General features: G+C 38.9%; 1 protein-coding gene across 1 annotated transcript; it reads right to left on the reverse strand.

Moving 5' to 3' along the window:
• Positions 1-561: 561 nt before the first annotated feature.
• On the reverse strand, positions 562-14,252 carry FH (fumarate hydratase). The gene is made up of 10 exons (XM_042870366.1): positions 14,115-14,252; positions 10,083-10,217; positions 9,263-9,373; positions 7,849-8,025; positions 6,706-6,888; positions 5,643-5,808; positions 3,660-3,863; positions 2,802-2,929; positions 1,336-1,489; positions 562-803 (listed from the first exon to the last, which is right to left on the reverse strand). The coding sequence occupies exons 1-10, from the start codon at positions 14,235-14,237 to the stop codon at positions 661-663; spliced, it is 1,524 nt and encodes a 507-aa protein (XP_042726300.1). The 5' UTR covers positions 14,238-14,252; the 3' UTR covers positions 562-660.
• Positions 14,253-14,402: the final 150 nt, after the last annotated feature.

Below are 14,402 nucleotides of genomic sequence, written 5' to 3' on the forward strand. Positions count from 1 at the left end.
AATTGTGAGCTTTTTGGGAGAACTGGAATACTTACGAGATTATCTATATGTTCTAAGGCTTACTTTTTAACACACCAGGATTCCAGTTAACAGAAATACCCAGTAGGCAGGCTCCAATAGTTTTAAGTATTCAAATTCAAAGATACATCTACATCCATGCATGTTCCCTCCCACACCACGTACTGTGCAACTGTAAATATGTCATGTCAGCCTTGCATCAGCTTTTCCCTTTTTTCCCCTCCCTGGAAGCACTGAAGGCCAGGCTGGATGGGGCTGTGAGCAACCTGGTCTAGAGGGAGGTGTCCCTGCCTATAGCAGGGAGGTTGGAACTAGATGTCTTAAAGGTCCCTTCCAACCCAAACCATTCAGTGATTCTAATTTCTTCAAATTGCTGTGCCCTCCTAGAAAAACACCATTTAAGTTCCAACATTATTGAAATGTTATTTTCTAATATTTAATAAAAAAAAAAAGCAGTAGAATCTTCCTCATAAGATCAGTTGATTTTAACACATCAGATACCGCTTATGCCATATATATGCCAAATAATACCATGAAAACACAAGTGAAGCAGAAGTATATCATACTTGTTTTGTTTTATTCTATTTTAAGTTAAGAACACTTTGTTTTTTGTTTGTTTTGCAGGTATTTTGTTTTAAGACATTACTGAGGACCTAACATATCTTTAGGCTTCACCCACTGGTCAAACTGGTCTGATGTGAGGAGTCCCAACTTGATAGCAGCTTCTTTTAACGTTGTCCCTTCTTTGTGTGCAGTCTTGGCAATCTTAGCTGCTTTATCATATCCTGTAGCAAACAAAAAGAAACCATTTAGCCATGTTCACTTTCAGAAGATTTTTTTAGAGATGAGAAAAAAGTAAGACACTCGGTTTTCTGAGAATTAATTTTGCTAGATACTTCTATTACTACTTAACTCAATTTGCAGTAAATATGCACTGAATGTATTATACAAACTCCTTACTTAAAGTAGTCTTGATGTAGGTTTTAGACTACGTAAGAGTTTTATGCAACTTTCTCCCATTTTCATGTTTCACTTTTTGTTATTATCAGAAATCAAATCAGGATGACATACACAAATTCTCTCAATCTCTTTTCTGTTCTGAATTATTTCTTTAACACACCGTTATGGTACTGCAAAAGCAAGGTGTATCTTTATCACCACCAACAGCAATTGATGATGCTAAAGGAAACTAACTTTTGGCCTGGCCCAGAACTTGGTTTCCTAGCACTATGACAATACAAACAATGCATGCAAAATAATGTTTCTGAAAAGTGTTTAAGTGCAATGTTTTGAGAAGTTTCTGAGCTTTAAACCTACCTATATGTGGATTAAGTGCTGTTACCAACATCAGGGATTCACTCATTAGTTTGTTGATCCTATCTGTATTGGCTTGGATTCCGACAACACAGTTGTCAGTGAAAGAAACACAAACATCTCCAAGAAGTCTTGCAGAGTTTAAAACATTCTTAATCTAAAAAAAAAAAATAATAAAAAATACCCAACGATTATTGTATTCAGATATTAGCAGCTGCACAATTGGGCACAGCTGTTTCTAAGTGGCATCTCTCTATCCCCCAAAATGTACCTCTCTGATTGGCAGCAAAGCAGTACATAAAATAATGCACCCTATTCCTGCTGCAGGCTATGCTCAGTTACTCCCACTTGAAGTAATTTTCTGAGAATCTTTTAAGAGATGAACTCTTGCCTACAGACCACTGTATGTAAGGATGTCTTGATACAACAGTTCACAAGTACTGAGTAAGAAATGAAGGTATTTCATTCAACGTCATTCCTCCACCACTAGGTACCAATACTACAACATTTAACACTATAAAGTACAGCACTGTCTGGCATTAGCCTCCTGCTTTGACAATCCATAACATCCCACTTTTTTTTTTTTCCCCCTTCTCCTTTTTTTTATTTGTCTATGAGAATTTATATTCTGCTAGTTACATCTCTTAGCTGTTCAATATGATTTTTGGAGGGTGTGGGGCAGGACATGGTAGCTTCAAAAACAAGTGCTGTATGCTTAGAAGTTCATTCAGATGGGAGAAAGAAAAAAATATTTTAATAATTCCTAACGTAAACTAAAAAAGCGACATCAGCAAGTGTATGCAGTGTAGAAAAACAACATACAGCATTCTGCTTCCCTTGTGCCTCTTATCTCTAACAAAAAGACAGAAACTCTACAGCTTTCCTTTTATTTCTATATAATATTAGTGTCTTTTTCACAAATCACTTTAGTTGTTTTTAAAATTATCATCCCTACCCTAACCTCCGCAATATTACTTTATCTTATACACTGTTCTTCACTGTTGTGAAGATTGTCTCCACAATCTTCTCTCATTTTTTTTTTTGTTCTCTCAATTCTCCTGTTTGTTTCTTGGGTTTAATTGAAAAAAAAAATAAAAAAAAAAAGAAAAAAAAAGTAAATAACCCAAGGAAGAAAATAAAAATGACGACTTCATTTTAAAACATCCAACTTTCAGTACCAGGTGATATGCGACATTCAAATAATTTTTTAACTAAATAGAGGAAAAGCAGTATGTGCACACATCTTTAAGATACAAGCTTATCAGCATAAGATATCTTCATGTAACAAGACTGCTACCATCCTGTCAGAATAACAATTACCATACAAAAGAATAACGTTTTTTCTCACATTTTATCAGATTCTCCAGTCCCCGTATTGACCAAATATTCATTGAGCTTTTCTCTACTTATCTGACTGTACAAATGACAACATCAGAAGTCCTAAATATTTTACAACTTCTAGGACTTACCATCATGGGCTTAAAAACATTCAGCTCAAAGTGCCCATTGCTACCTCCTACAGTAACAGCAACGTGGTTTCCCATAACCTGGGCTGCCACCATGGTAACCGCTTCACACTGCGTAGGATTCACTTTTCCTGGTTGTGAAAGGGAGACAAAAACATTAATGATGACTAAGGAAATCCATCAATCATTTGTTTTCTCATTTACCAAATCACATTCAAGAGAAGATACTTTGTAGGAGGTAACGTTGTACTCCTTTTTATCTGTTCACCACAAAAGAAATTATTTCCGTAAACTATATTAAAATTTAACTGTACTGCTCTAGTCTTATTTATTCCCCATTCTCTGCAAAATGCAAAACCTTCAATTATATTGTCTTCTCTTGAAAGAAAAATCTGCAGAATGCAAAGATTTAAAGAAGGCCACCCACGGATGGCTGCTTTAGCAATTTGCTGAGTTTTCGAGAGTAGGCTCAAACAGGCATGAACTAAGCAGCTGTTAATTACTACAGTCCTTAATAATCAAGAGATTGTTACCTGTCTTTACTCAAGCAGGTTGGTGTGTCTGGTAAATCATTGCCAAGTCTCAGTTAACTTAAGAAAAGTATTACTAGCTTGTTAAAATTATTTTCTAACAAAATCAATACACTGCCTTTACTTGGCCAAGAAGAATAAGTACATACATTCTCCTTCATGTGCTTGCCAGCACACAGCTGTGCAAGCATTTTTATGAACACGAATTTTGGTAAAATATAACAGAAGAAAAACTGACAGAAGTGTCAGTTCACAGACCTACTGACATCAAAGAGTTAGTAGTCCAAAACAAAAGAAACAGGAATTTTTTCTCCGCATGTTTTCTCCATACCTGGCATGATACTGCTTCCTGGTTCATTTTCAGGCAGGATGAGTTCTCCTAATCCAGAGCGTGGTCCAGATCCCAGGAAACGAATATCATTAGCTATTTTCATCAGACTACATGCCACTGTGTTCATAGCTCCGCTGAGTTCAACTAGAGCATCATGAGCTGCAAGAGCTTCAAATTTATTGGGAGCAGTGACAAAGGGCAAGCCTACAGGGACAGTGAGGAATATGAAGCCTATTAGGCACTTACATGAAGACATAAACCAGAAAACCAACCACACTTAACATAAAACTATGTTAGTAACACCAAGCTCATCTCTCTTTCTACCTTTCCTCAAAAATGTGTTTCTTAAACGGATTCAATTCAATACAAAAGGCAATACAATAAAAGTCACTAAAATAGACAAGAATGTGAAACTAAAGTATCAACTCAAATTTGAGAAGCAAAGATATGGATTTCAAGTTTCCATGCTGTATTGCATACTAAGCAATGCAGCCATTTGCTTTGCACCTCAATACTTAAAACATTTCAATAATCTCTTGTGGGTTAGCCCAAATGTATCCATCTTAATTCCTGTTTACACTCTCCATTTCAAGGATGCTTTCTCTCAGTTATAGAAATAGGGGTTTTTGCAGCACAGCCATTAGGGCAAATAAGAAGTAATCACAATTGGATTAGCTACTTAAGGAAAAAAGATGCATCAAGCATTAGCACTGGAAGGGAACAACAGCCAGATGGAACATGCAAAAGCTCATTAAGGCTTAGGATGCCTGAAACTTCTGGCAACAGCAAAAGCCCAGGAGCAATGGAAGCAACAGCTCTTATGTTAATTAAATCTACAGTCTGAGTGTAGGTTCTATAATTAAAAACATTTCTTCAGGACTCTGCCCTGCAAGTAAATTCTCAGCAAAATTTTATTGGTGGTGGTGGACATCAAATATGGATGCTGAACTTGTGCCCCACAGAATTACTGGCCTGAGCTTATTTTATCAGTACAAACAAGAAGAGTAGCAAAATCTCAGTTCCTAGAGGAAGTGCAAATTCCTACCATGCTCTGCAGACCCTGCCAGACACAGGCTCCCATTCTATCTGAATGCACTTCTGCATTTCACAGATGCCAAGATCATTCCAAACTTTTCATTTTGTCTTTGCCAATAAATTTCCCATGAGAGAACGTAAGGAATTTAAACAGTCTGCTCTATTTGTTTTAAACCTGTACAACCCTCACATATGGTATACCTAATGAGCGTAAGATGGACAACCCTGCCCACAGCAGGGGGTTTGGAACTAGATGATCTCTGAGGTCACTTCCAACCCAAGCCATTCTGTGATTCCACATGATTCTATGGGACAGCTTCCTACAACACTGATGGCTTCTCCAAGGCACCAAAACAAGCCCTTTACTGCTTCTCAGCAGCTGTTGTTTATATCACTTCTTCCCTGCCAAGGTACAAGAAAATCTCAATCTTCTACTAGATTGTGAATAATAGATCTGTTAATACAAAAATACTGCTGATAAGCAGTTACAGTATATGTAAGTGAAATACATATGTATTCATTGTGGGGCCTTTTTTAAAAATGACATAGAAAAACTGGTCCACAGATCAGAAAATTCAATGGCTCTTTAAGTTAAGATTTAAGATCTATAAAGACAGCATCAGAAACCAAACAGCTAACCTTCACTCCTTCACATGAAATAAATTGGTGGTTCTGGAAAAGTTTGGGGTTTTTTTTGTTTAATCTCCTCTTCTTTTGTGGCAAGTAATTGAAGATCAAGGGAGTCAGAGAAACAGAGATCAGAACTGAAGTACGGCTGGGCTACTAATAGAAGTCTGAAACACTAAATCTCCAGTAAGCCAAATTCATTGCACCACTCTCACTGCACTGAGTACTGTTAGAAAAAATACTCTGCATGAAATAATTTTAAGTATAAGGCTTACAAAACATATACTGCTTTATAGATAACTCCGAAATATCATTTCTCACCCGTCAGTTCAGCCACTTTAGCAGCAACTTTCTCAGCAAAGCCAATTCTTGTGTTTAATCCTGTACCAACTGCAGTCCCACCAGCTGCCAGCTGATACACTCTTGGCATGGTTGACTCAATCCTAGCCACACCGTATTTAATTTGTTGCACATAACCACTAAATTCCTTTGAAAGAATGAAACATAGAAGAAAAACACAGCAATAAGAAAATAGAATTCTTTGGATTTTTAACAATACTCACTTACTGAAGGCATTGAACTTCACCAAGATGCTAAAAGGTGTTTTCATTAAGAGGGAAAATTCCCATATATTAGAAGACTGCTCACACAGCAGGGACAACTTACACATAAAGGCAACCTACATATATAAAAATGTATATTACAATGCATCTTTCTCTTGCCTTGTATCTTATTCATGTACTTTGTAAAATCTGAATCCAAGGTAGGTCATACCTCAGATTGCACTAACAAAGACTCAAGGTGCAATTAGACAAACAGATCCTGGACTTTGTTCATGTAATTTTGGTTAATCAGAAATCCACCTGTGCCTTCTGGGGAAAAAAATACACAAATTTTACAGAGATTTTTTATCAGTTCAGTTAGAATTAATACCTTACCAAGTAAGGTAACCTAAGCAATTCCTGACAATACAATAGCAAGGATTTCTCATACACATATGATCATGAACATACTTTTATTCAAAATATTTTGTAGTTCTGTATGTTGTCTAAACCTCATTCATATAAATTTACAAATTAGAGGCCCAATTTACCATGTTGCCAGTGTAATAGAAATAAGTTTTGTTACTTGGCAATCAAACATCACTTTGAAATCATTTATATTTTACTACCATAAGCAACATATATGGAAAATTTTAAGAACGCTTCCAAAGCGGTTATTAGAGAACAGCATTCAGCAAAACTCCAAAAAAAGATGAAAATATTCAGAGATTCAGCCAATTGCCTAATTTATCTTAAACTGATTTTAGTCTCCTCAAATTTGCCCATTTCCTCCAATATATTTACAACTTTTCCCCAAACAAACGTGCATTTTCACTGTTTACCTGCCCAAGCGTAAGCGGAACAGCATCTTGTGTGTGAGTGCGTCCTATTTTTATGATTTGGGAAAACTCTTTGGATTTTGCTTCGAGTGCATTCTGTAGCTTCTTCAGTCCAGGCAACAACACCTCATTAACTTCCTGGGCAGCAGCGATATGCATTGCTGTTGGGAAAGTGTCATTTGAACTCTGTGAAGGAAGTTTCAGAAACTTATTTACAGGGTTTTCTCACCATAACACCTTACAATATTAAGACTGACATGTATGGATTTATTCTCTTTACTTTATGAAGAAGGAATTGAGAATACAGTAAGGAACCTAGCAGTGTTCCACAAGCCACTCTGAAGGAATCATTAAATCTTCGAAACTCCCATCAAGCGTGTTATTAATAAAATGTATGCCTTATGCCCACAGAAGCTAAATACACCAAAGGACAACAGAACTGCTACAAAATATAAAATATAGATAACAAATGGATTTGGGAATTTTAAGAAATTATAGCTGACTTCAAAAGGTCAAAAATATTGATTTTGTAATGATAATTCCATAGTCCCATATGATTTCGAGCAAGCACAAAAGATCAGAGCTACAATCAACTCGGTGGCTCAAACTTCAGCTAATCTGAAGAAAATTCTAAGGGTGAAATATAATAAACATGTCTACTTAAGAGTGGGTAAACAAATACTAAATGGCTCTTTTGCTTGCCAATTACAGAACCTTCCACCTTATTATTTCTTCTACATGCTTTATGGAGTGTATTTGGGAGATAACATCTACATGGATGCAACCTCTAGAAACTGGATTTAAATTGAACTTTTTTATGACTGCTTGCAGAAGCGTTCATCACCAGGCCACTTCTGCCTGATGTATCACTTGTGAATTCATCTGTCATAAACGAGATGAGAGTTTTCAATCTGAAAAGCTCCTACTGACACAGACCAAATTTTCAAGTTCCTTTAATCTGAAAAACCTGAAATTTGGAAAATTGTTGCTAAACCCACAAATGCAACTATTTTTTCTATATACATATATATTTTTTTTCTATATCCCATATTTTATTTAAACAGATACAAAAATAATCTAAACAGTGGCTGTAAGACAATTCAGAATTAAAAAAAATTAAAAGAAGTATAATACAAGTATAATAACCTGGCTTTTATTAACATGATCATTTGGATGTACTGGAATTTTGCTGCCCAGTTTGCCTCCCAGTATTTCAATAGCTCTATTGCTGATGACTTCATTGACATTCATATTGGTTTGAGTTCCAGACCCAGTCTGCCACACCACCAGTGGAAAGTGATCATTCAATTTTCCTGCAGCTACCTGTAATGGAAAAGCAGAGAAGATCTGTTCTACCAGAAAAAAAAAAAAAAGAAAGAAGCAGCTATACTTGAATATATTGCAAGATTCATATGTATTGACTTGCATGGAAAGAAGATCCTGATCAGCTACAGATGTCTATACCAACTTATACCTTCTGTAGGTAGGTTGTGACACTTGCCATCTCAAGTCAAGGCAAAGCAACAAATATGAATATTCTCCTCTTCAATCTATATTTTTGGACCCTGATGAACCTCATCCACATACAGAGATTTTTCTAGGGATGTAATAATTTCAAAATCTGTGCTCACAAGTATCTCTCCCATGCATATCAACCTCAGAAAAGCATAGAATGCAAAACAAGAGATCTGTTGTCACAACACTGAGGTTAGATCTCTATCTCCAAATGTTCAACTTACAACACAGTCCTCCTGGAATCATGCTTTTCAAGAAAAGGCTTTATTAGATATTTCCTATTTTATACAAGGGCAGAGCTTCCACTTTGAAAAGCAATTCTGTTCTTTGTTCTATCTTTTTTTTTTCAGGTTACTGAGGAGGCATTTTTAAAAATGCAATAAAAAAACCTCAAACAGCTTTCAGAACTCACAAATCTAAGCCAAGGAGCCTTTAGCCACCAAAACCTCTAATCCACCTTTCACTAGAAAAGACTGGCTATACTCTCGAGTTCCCCAAAGTTCCTGGGGCTTGAGACTCATGGTACTACAGATGATAGAGAGCAGACAAGGCTTCTGCATACTTCCAAGATTTTGAGGAACAAGAAAGCTCTGTAAAACAATTATTCCAGCTAAATATCTGTTGGTCTATGCAAAGGAGTACAAATAGTATAACCATGCCTTAGTTATTGCTCATTCACAACTGTGCATTAGGGTGGTATTTATCCTGATAAAGTGAAGATATTTCTGTCTCACATCATCCTCTTTAGCTATAAAAGTGATACTTGAAAAAGCAGGGATTGACTAGCAATCCTAAATCTGAAGAGGAAACAAATGAGTAACAGAAAAACTATTCAGACTGCAGGTGGTCTTCAAAATACAGGGATACAATTGCTTAACAGACTAGAGACTTTGATAAAGTGGAAGCTTTGCCTGTATGGCAGACTTGCTCTAACAATTCAAGAAAGAAATGCAAGACATCTTCATCAAGCCCTCAAACAGTGCTCCCAAGAGAAGCTAACCAAATATACAGTGACAGTTCTAGTATTTTCAGCATTTGCTCCTACCTCATCTGCTGCCTTTACAATAGCACTGGCAATCTTTGGGTCGAGACCATAATCTTGATTTACTTCAGCTGCTGCCCTCTTCAAGATGCCAAAGGCCCTTATAACTTGAACCTGAGACACAAGAATAAATTTAAACATGTAATCTTTTTTCATGAAGAACAGTTAGGAATCCACAGCACAGATCTTTTCTAACTCAAATCCCTTCTAATCTTAAACACAGCAACAGCCAACCAAGCAACCAGAGAGCAATTTAGAGCACGTGATGTGTCATCTCATTCCAGGTAACATTTATCCAAACAGTACAGAAAGCAATTCATAACTCACCCTTTCTTTCTATGTGTATCAAAACCAACTACATGTATTAAAACGAACAGAAAAGAAGAACTGGGTTTGTTTCTAAAATAGAATTTTGAAGGCAGATTGGCTTATGCTTCAGTACATTCAAAAACAGAGAATGATAATGTCCATGTACGCTCATGCTTTAATTACATCTACAAGAAAGCAGTTTATCAACATATGACACTTAAATAACCTTCAATACACTTAGATACTCCCTACATTTAAATATCTTCAACAACAAACTACACTGCATTACAGTAAAAGTAATTCAAATTATTCATCCTGTTGGTTTGGGTTTTTTTGTTTGTTTGTTTGTTTTAATAAAACAACACAATAAAAAGCAAAACCTCACCATGAAAATTCTAACTTCAATGAAAATTCAAAGGTGACCGTACTTCCAGAAAGAGATTAAGAAAAGGTATTCACTCATATCCAGAAACATACTGAAAGGTGTAAGTGGACACAGGCTTGAATTACTTACTGGCATCCTTTCTGAAACACCTCCGATCTTGAAGTTCATCGTAGATCTTACAGTCTGAGCACCATAGTATTTGTCACTTGGGACCTTCAGTTCACCAAAGGTATCATATTCTATCCTAAAAGACTCTTGAGTGGACTGTAGGAAAGGGAAATAAAAAGTATGTTTCAAACACTGGCAAACAGCATCTTTTTCTTGAAAGGAGAAACAACTGAGGAAAAAAGGGTAACAAAGATACACAACTAGTGTTAAGTATTTTTCTAATTATACTTACAAACTTTTGACACATTTCTAGTCTGATTACCTGTCGCTACAAGAGTCACAATTACAAATATTACAGCCTAGCAAACCCACTGGTGACAGGCAGCACTGAGAGACTTCAGACTTTGGCTGCTCACTGCATAAAACTCATCATCCTGGTGAAGACTCATGTTGTTTTGAAGAATCAGAAACTCATTTTACAATTTGCAGAATGGCTGTTAGAGCCAAACATTAGAACTAACATGGTTCACACAACATCCATCTAGGCAACGTAACAGAAACCCTATCAGAAATCCACACTGCACATGGGAATTAAAATACTTGAAAGGAGCAGCTGAGTAATTGATTACTAGCTGCTGATTGTGAATTCTCACCTTATGCCTAAGAACACTATATACACGTTATTATCTAACACAGAAGTAAATTAAGTTTAGGTGATGTACACCAACTGAAAAGTAAAGCCTTTTTTTTTAAATAAAAAAAAATCCAATATATTCATTTATGACATGATCACATTTGTATGTTGCTTCGCAGATTATGGGATTGGAGAGGAAGCATGTAAATGCAGTTTAGTCTTTCTCTTCCTACACTTTTGTCAGCAAAGCCTCAATCTGCTATGAGAAAGATGCTCATCCTTCCACACAGGAAAAGGTTACCTTCTTATGGAGTCCCCAGAGAGGGGAAAAAGACTATTTGAATTCTTAATCATAGATGGAATAAAACAATCCCAGCTTCATAGTAATACACACACAGTGATGGGCTTTGGCCTAACAATGACCATCAACTGTAAATCAAATTTTAGGAACTATTAGGAAAACGTTATCATGGTTCATGTACGTTTTGAATGCTAGTTGCAGATTTGGTTTTCTCATCTCAAAAAAGCATATTATGTGAAACAGTTCAAAGAAAGGCAGTAAGGCTGATCAAAGTGGGGTACAGCTTTTACGCAAGCCTGATTGTGTAGTTCAGAAAGAGACAACCTGGGGACCAAAGGAAAAACTAGAGCACTAAAATTGCTAGAATGACAGCAAATACTAGCTGCTCACTGTCTCTTCCAGTACAAGAAATATGAGCAACAATATTAGGGTAGCAGGGGGGAGGTTCAAGGTAACAGAAGGAAGCATTACTTCACACATGGCGCAGACTGACAAAACTGCTTGCCAACTGATGTTGTGGATGCAAGAAGCTTGCAAGTGTTCAAGACAGACAAGATACACATTCAGAAAAAAACATCTGAACTGGGTTATCACACAGAGAAACCACAGACTCGGGAAAAGTCCTTGATTTGAAAATGAGAAGTCTGTGTAAGTGAAAGAAGAAAACACTTTATATGTTTGCACATTTCTTACTCTTCCCTAGGTGTCCGCTGCTGAAGCCATACTGTTTCTCCCCTTGGTCAGCTTTACTTTCTCCTTATTCTGTGGGTCTTGGACTCCTTGGAGAGGAGCGCAGCTGAGTTTGTGCAGAACAGCACAAACTCTCCAGCAGTCTGTCCATGTCTATACCATCACAGCTAGCAAGCGGTAGGTGGGAGTATTTCATATTTTACTGTCCTGGGCAGCGTTTCCAGCCAGATGGAGAAGCTCTGCCATTAGGTACACCAGCAACCATGTAACAGAGCCACCAGCCTCAGGGCTCAGGGCTCTCTTGCAGTGCAGATGTTGCATATGACTCAGAAGAAACTGCAGCCCAGCCCACAAACACCAAGGGTTAGCTCGTGTACTGCTGTCCTGCTCCCCACAACTTGCTTTTGACCTTCCCACAGACCCTGACCCCACAGAAAGAGTACACAGAGCACAGATCAATATGCCTTTTTGACAATTCTTAAGCCTCTCTATTCTGTTTTAATCACTTAATGTTCATATATATGCTAAAGAAAAACACATCACAGATATCCACTGGTCTACTGGTCTCTAAAACCCCTGCTTTTGGTAACTGGACACTTCAGGTAAGCAGACAACATAAGGCTTTCTATAGAGATGTGCTCTGTTTCTGCCAAATTCCAAGCACCCATAGTCCAAAGCTTACAGTTAGGCAAACATAACTGTCCTCTTGCCTTGTTGCAGGGTACTGATCAGCTAGGACTGATTGCACCATCACACACTGGAAGAATTTAAACAGAACTGCTGCTGTAATGCTTCCTGTAGAAAATGATATTCTCATTTGAGATGTAACAACTTTTGGATGTAAGTATTTCAGATCAAAGAATAGTTGTTTGTTTTTTTTTTTACCATGTCAGAAACAGTCCTTAAAAACTGGCAGAAAATGGAATTTGTGCTTATCTACTCTCCTTTATATTATCAACTGAGTCCCAAATTCTGATATTTACTCTTTAGGAACAGCTTGTGCAATTTAGCTTTAAGTTGAGGCAATGCAATAGCCATTCAATAGGGCCACAGGCACACTACATTCTATGCAACATAAATTGTTCCAAAATATAAATCTTGCTGCCAAGAAATTCTCTACAAACTTCAGAAAGCGTGAGCTTTGGTTCATTATTTCCCTCCACCCTCATTTAAATATTGGTTGGTACATTTTTGGTAGTGCTCTTGGAAATAAAAACACACAAAATTTTCCCATAGTTTGAACTCTTAATCCTCGGAGGAACATTTTGCTCTAACTTCTAACACGTTATCTAAACTCAAGCAATTAATAATGCCTACGTGCAGCACAGGGCATATTCCTGACCTGCAAAGATCACAATACTGCACTTCTTGTCAGACTGCTGCCTTGCATACGTATTGGGCCTTCAGCAAGTGCAAGAAGGCCACTATCTATAACATACATGTCACAAAATCACAGAATGGTTTGGGTTGAAAGGGACCTTTAAGATACCTAGTTCCAACCCCTGCTACTTTGCCAGACACCTCCCTCTAGGCCAGGTTGTTCAAAGTCCCATCCAACCTGGCTTCCAATGCTTGCAGGGAGGGGGCATCCACAACCTCAGTGGGCAACCTGCTCCAGTGTCTCACCACACTCACAGTAAAGAATGTCTTCCTAATATCTAATCTGTATCTACCCTCTGCTAATTTACAGCCATTTCCCCTCATCCTGTCACTACCTGCCTTTATCAAAAGTTCCTTCCCAATTAGTTTTCATGCTTTTGTTGCCCCCCTTTTATGTTGCAATTAAGAATATTAAAAACTTTTGCTACTTATACATAATAATTATATTACACTCCTTTTATGTAGCCCAATACAATTCCTCTTCATTCAGTGCAGCCCAGGCAAGCCAGAAAGGTTGGACATCCATAAATCCATAATGCTTTCCTTCAGCTTCAGAGACCCTTATGGAATAGCATTCACGTTCCCCCAGCAGCCCAACAGCCAACGGGCAAGCCGCAATAAATAATTTAGGATGTCTGGCAGAGATCACAGACCGCTTTCGGGTACAGCCGAAGCACCTCCCTACTTCTCGAGCAGCCCGCAAGACTCTCCTGATTTTTCTAGAAGCAGCTCCGCACGCCAGAACTCTGCCGCAGCTCGGGCAGCTCCGGGCCCCGCTCACATCAAATCCCGTCCCCTACGGGCACCACAGATAACAGCCGGGCAACGCAGCGCGGGCACCGGGCCTCCGCAGGCCGCGCGCTGCAGGCAGGGAACAGCGAGCGGAGCGCAGGACCGCTCCCGGCGCCACTCTCACACCACCGCGGCTAAACGCCCGGCCCGGCGCCCACAGGCAGCGCAGGCGGCGGAGAGCCGAAGGGGCGGAGCCGCGGAGAGGACGGCTGTCCCGATAGAGGTCACGGCGCCCCCGGCCCGGCCCGATGCTCACCATGGCGACGCGCAGCGGGGTCCAGCGAGCGGCGTTGTCGGCGGCTGTGCCGGGGAATGGCGGCGACGCCAGGAGCCCGGCGCAGCGGCCCAAGCGGCGGAAGGCGCGGAGTGAGCGGTGCATGGTGACGGCGGAGGGAGAGACCGCCGGGGGCGGAGGAGGGAGCGGACCGCCCCGGATGGGCGTCAGGATGGAGGGCAGCCATCGGCACGCGGGCTGCTGCCGACCAATCGGCTGCTGCGGGAGCCGAATGGCTGAGGAGCTCCGGTCGGAAAACGATGCTTCCTT

This window comes from Lagopus leucura, unplaced genomic scaffold (genome assembly GCF_019238085.1).
Source record: "Lagopus leucura isolate 7727_CA_CO unplaced genomic scaffold, USGS_WTPT01 Super-Scaffold_100002, whole genome shotgun sequence".
Lineage (NCBI taxonomy): Eukaryota > Metazoa > Chordata > Aves > Galliformes > Phasianidae > Lagopus > Lagopus leucura.